The sequence below is a fragment of the Bison bison genome, unplaced genomic scaffold, assembly GCF_000754665.1.
Source record: "Bison bison bison isolate TAMUID 2011002044 unplaced genomic scaffold, Bison_UMD1.0 scf7180017864270, whole genome shotgun sequence".
In the NCBI taxonomy this organism is placed as follows: Eukaryota; Metazoa; Chordata; class Mammalia; order Artiodactyla; family Bovidae; genus Bison; species Bison bison.
Window position 1 is genome coordinate 11,170,786 of NW_011494842.1, and position 5,186 is coordinate 11,175,971.

At 54.5% G+C, this 5,186-nt stretch overlaps 1 protein-coding gene across 2 annotated transcripts in view; it reads right to left on the minus strand.

Moving 5' to 3' along the window:
* KCNK5 (potassium channel, subfamily K, member 5) overlaps positions 1-5,186 on the minus strand; it is a 40,926-nt gene that overhangs the window by 3,013 nt on the left and 32,727 nt on the right. For both annotated transcript variants that reach the window (XM_010848696.1, XM_010848697.1), the window contains exons 2-4: positions 3,958-4,069; positions 2,618-2,784; positions 2,124-2,292 (exon numbers count right to left, since the gene is read on the minus strand). In XM_010848696.1, the coding sequence (XP_010846998.1) occupies positions 2,124-2,292; positions 2,618-2,784; positions 3,958-4,069 (448 nt within the window). The remainder of the gene's footprint in view (positions 1-2,123; positions 2,293-2,617; positions 2,785-3,957; positions 4,070-5,186) is intronic.

Here is a 5,186-nt window from a genome sequence, read left to right on the forward strand (position 1 = left end):
GGGGGAGGGGCTTGGGGGGGAGGGTGGAGACAAGCCAGCACCCAGCTCAGGAACTAAGCCATGAACCTTGGCCTTGCAATGATTCACCAACACACTGATTCACAACACTGTTTTGTGTACTCTTTGGGTGTATGTGTTACAGTTCCATTAAAACCTAGATAGGAATTAAGTGAGAGGGCAGCTGGCATCCTCCTGCTGGGCATGGACTCACTCATTTAGCATAAGTGAGGCTGGCGGAGCGGCCTGGGATGTCCAAGAGCACAGGTCCTGGCAAGAATATTCTGGACAGTCTTGACTGTCCTTCCGCTGATGTCTGGTTGGCCTCCTGGCTTCCTGTTTCTACCCTCCTCCTCCTGTGGCCTGTAGGGCTCTGCCCTCTCCGTGCCCTCTCCTTCGAGGCCAGGCTCCAGACACCTGCCCCAGGGAGCCCTCCCGGGTTACCCCGCACAGCTCTGGCCACTCCCCTACCCTCCAGGATCGTGGAGATCTCACCTTACATTTCCAGGCATGTTGATCCGTATTATTATCTATCCCATGTCCCCCTTCCCGCCCTGAGACTGGGAGTAACTTGTACAAGTTAACTGCAGGAAGGGGGCCATTTCTAGAATGGGGCTCCCTTAGGGCAAGGACTATAAGCCCCACATCAGACTGGAGGGGGTCTGAAGGCAAGGGGCTATCTCCCCAGCAGACAGGAGGTGCTGTTGATCTTGCTTAGGGCTCTAGTCATAAGCAGGTTATGATGATAACCAGGGCCCTACCCTCTGCACACGTGCAGAGCAACTCATCTGATTGTTTAACACCCTGTGATTGGTGGGCGCTATTCCTTTTTTTTTTTTAAACCAATTTTACAGATAGGGAAACTGAGGCAGGGGTCTGGCATCTTGCTGGAGCTAAGAAAGTATAATTAAAACATTTTTCTGTGCTTCCCTAATGCAAAGGCTTCTCCTTAGCCTGCTCTGGGCCGCATCAGCCAGACAAAGACAAGATTGTGCCTCCGTCTAAATTTATCTCCCAGGGCAGCAGGCTCAGATCTGCTGGTGTCAGTGCAGCGTTCAGGCCTTCCTTGCTTCTCACACCCACTCAGCCGCCCAGTCCCAGCATTCCAAGTCTCCATTTACAATGGGGCGGGAGGGCAGTGACCTGTCCCTGCTTCCAAGGAAGGGGGCGGGGAGAGATCAGAGGTCCTGGGTCAGAGGTAGGGGTCAGCGGCCGGGGCAGCAGGCACCGGGCAAGCAAGGGCAAGCAAATACGGACTCAGTAAAGGCGAACGGGGCTTTTTCAGGAAGATTAAGAATCAAGATGTTGTGCAGCCCACAGGCACAAGGACATAAGTGGCTGACAAAGGGGCCAAAGAATCTTATCGTCGCCTGGATTAAGGAGGGGAGGGGTGGGAGGGAGAGTCCGGGCCAGAGGGAGCGGGGCAGCTTGGGAGGAGGCCTTTCTTGTCTTTTAAGCTGCCCGTGGCAAGAGCCAAGTTTCTGGCCTCTGAGTCAAGTGTCCAACAGCGCCCTCATCACCTGTGAGCGATGGAAGGAGGCAGCTGTGATGTGGAGCAGCCCCTGACTCAGCCCCCAGGTCCTGTCTCTAGCCCATAGTGCACCTAAGCCTCTAAGTTCAGACAACGGGGGAGAAGAAAGGAAGAGACCAGAAGCAAAACACAAAGAGAGGAGAGAAAAGCCACCTTCTAAGAAAGCAAAGGGCCTTCCCAGGTGGCGCTAGTGGTAAAGAACCCGCCTGCCAGTGCAGGAGACATTAAGACTTGGGTTCCATCCCTGGGTCGGGAAGATCCCCTGGAGGAGGGCATGGCAACCAGTCCAGTATTCTTGCCTGGAGAATCCCATGGACAGAGGGAGCCAGGCGCGCTACAGTCCACAGGGTCACAGAGTCAGATAAGACTGAAGCAACTCAGCACACATGCAAGAAAGGAAAAGGGAAAATGCCTGCAATGATTCTCTGTCTTGGTTTCCTCCTATAAGCGGCAGGGCTGGGTCAGGACCCCACTGGATGGAGACCCAGGACACTGGACGCCTACCGGGGCCCCCAGTCATGGTCAGCTGAGCTGAAACTGGAGGAGAAGCAGAGGAAGAGAGGGCAGGGAGACAGAGGCAAGGGGCAGGACTCACCGGCCACAAAGTCGCCGAAGCCAATGGTGGAGATGGTGATGAAGGAGTAGTAGAGGCCCTCGATGTAGTCCCACTCCTCCGTCACCATGAGATCGAAGGGCGGGATCACCAGGTGGACCAGCACTCCCCACAGGATGAAGATGGCTGTGCACGTGATCTGCGCCTTGCGCTGAGGGATGGGCAGGGAGACCAAGTCAGACAATGCGCAGTGGGGAGACCGGGGGAACCCAGCAGAGCACCCAGAGTGCGCCGAGGAGGTAACCAGAAGGGAGGCCAGCTGGGCGCCGGGCCTGCGAGGAGGCTCACTGCCAAGGAAGGAGGGGGATTAGTGGCGTTCCCAGCCTCGCCTGGGAGGGCAGGGGGCTCTGAAACGGCTCGCTTGCCATCTGTCCCGACACTTCCGTATCGGGACCCAGGGATCCTTCCCACCCTAGCCACAGTCACTTGCCAGGGTCCTTCCCACCTCTGCCCAGGACCCAGGGATGGGGACATACCAGGCTCACGCCTCTCTTGGTGAGGAACTGGCCCAACCTCTTGGCGCGTCCCCCGAAGAACTTGCCCAGGGCACTGATCCACGTCAGACAGAGCGGCACCCCAAAGAGGCCGTAAAAGACACAGAAGAGGCGCCCGGCGGGAGTCTTGGGGGCCACGTTGCCGTAACCTGAGGAAGAAGAAGAGAGTGAGGCCAACAGGGCCACAGGATGGACCCAGACTCAGGGTGGCCCCCACCTCCACCCCACCCACCCCACACACACAGCTGGAGGAAAGCCCATTCTCAAAGATCACTTGACACTGATCTAATGTCAATACCTAAGAAATGAAATTTTCCTTGACCATGCTATGATCTTGATCATCCACAGCAAATGACGGTATGGGCTACGCCTTCTCCACCAGCCTGGGAGCTCCCTGAAGGCGGACTAAGCCTCCCCTGTTAGTAAGTCCTGTCCTAGTCTGCATGGTACCCTTGTGCAAATTGGAAGGCACAAGTTAACAGCTTCCCTGGGTAGACACTCCAGAAGCACCGTAGTAGATGGTCTCCGAAGATGGCCATTCATTTCTTTTCTTTAAAAAAAAAATTATTTATTTTTGACTGTGCTGGGTCTTTGTTGCTGTGCACGGGCTTTCTCTAGTGCGGAGAGCAGGGGCTACTCTCTAGGTGCGGTGCGCAGGCTGCTCATTGCGATGTTTCTCTTTTTGTGGAGCACAGGCTCAGTAGTTGTGATGCATGGGCTTAGCTGCCCCGGGGCATGTGGGATCTTCCCTGACCAGGGATTGAACCATAGCAAGAAAGTGAAAGTGAAAGTCACTCAATTGTGTCCGACTCTCTGAGACCACACGGACTGTAGCCTGCCCGGCTTCTCTGTCCACAGAATTCTCCAGGCCAGAATACTGGAGGAGCCGTTCAGTTCCCTTCTCCAGGGATCCTGATCCAGGTTTCCAGCATTGCAGGCAGATGCTTTACTGTCTGAGCCACCAGGGAATAAGTTATATTCTAAACCTCTAACTTCTGGGATGGTTGGTTATCAGTCATAGATAACTAGAGCAGACACCCAGATTGGTGAGAAAGCAGGGGCTGGGGCTTATGCAGTGACTAAACCTGCTTGACCTCCCGCATGGCTCTGGCTCTGCTGTGTTGTTTCTACTCCAAGAGCCCAGGTCAGGACTTCTGGAAGAAAACAGTCTCCCACGCATGGCCAGTCACCAAGCACTTACTGAATCTCCAGGGGTGTGTCAAAAGGACAGCGTGCAACTGGCCCGATTTTAACCCCGACGAGGTCATGTGACCAGACCTGGGGCATGGAAGAGGGTATCCTGAAGATCTCAGAAGGCTTACCAATGGTGGTGATGACTGTGGCTGCAAAAATCATTGCGTTGGGCCAGTTCCAGTTGTTGAAGGTCTGGTTCCCTGTGATGGCCACGCCCTGTCCTGCAGCATCAGATACTATCTAAAAGGAGATATACAGTGAAGATCAGAGAGGAGGTCACACTTTATGAACCTCCTTATAAGTATTCTTATTAAATCATCACAATAGGAAAGTGGCAATTATTGTCTTCAATTTATAGGAGATGAAATATTTTATACAGGATCAGAGAGGTCAAGTGATTTGCCCAAGGACACACAGCTGGGAAGACTATGAATCCCGGTAAACTGAATTCAGTAGATCTGGAAGATGTCAAGAGAACGTGCCTTTCTAACAAGTTTCCAGGTGATGCTGACGTTATGGCCCCAGGACAACACTTTGAGAACCGCGCCAGACTTTATGCCTCTGAAAGAAGGCAGACATGATATAGAAAAGACAGAAGGACCTCCAGAGAAGTGCTCGACTTCGGGATTGGCCCTTCACACCCCGCCCCCCATTGTCAGGGCACTGGCTAAGGTCAGCTCAGAAGCTTGCGGACCCATCTTCCGGGGGTGGACCCATCAGCTGGCCTGGTCATCAAGGTGGTGTGTACTTTTCAGGCTGACTCAAAATCATCATATGAGTTCCCAAGAAGCTCCTGGCCACTTTGGAGAGCAGGTGAGAAGTCGCCTGGGGAGGTCCACTGGGAGGCCCAGGGAGAGGCCTTTATTATCTATTCCAGGAACACAGACAGCTGCCAAACCTGTCCACCTGGCCTCCACCCCATCCTTGAGGGTTGCCTCCATTCACTCCACCCACCATCAGTGGGGGCCGGGACCTCACGAGGCGGCTCCAAGGAAGTGCCAAGATCTGGGGTCCTGGCCCTGCCCCCAGGGAGAGGCCCGGGATGGACCATCCAGCCCAGAAACCAGGAACGTGACAAATTCCCCCTAGAAATCAAGCCTAGGACCGAGGAAAGACAGAGACAAGCATGGGAGTAGGAAGGAGACAGAAAAACTGGAGTTCTACCCATGGCATGAGAAGAGAGGGAAGGGTGGGTTGTCCTGAAGGAGTGTGCCGTTTGCAGCGGCAGAGGCCAGTGTAAGTGGATCTGCAGACTTTGTCAAGAATTTTCCATGATGACACGCTCATCTGACAGGCTGTCAACCACACGGCTCACTGCCTTGCCTACCCCCTCCCCACCCACCCTGCTATTTCCTGC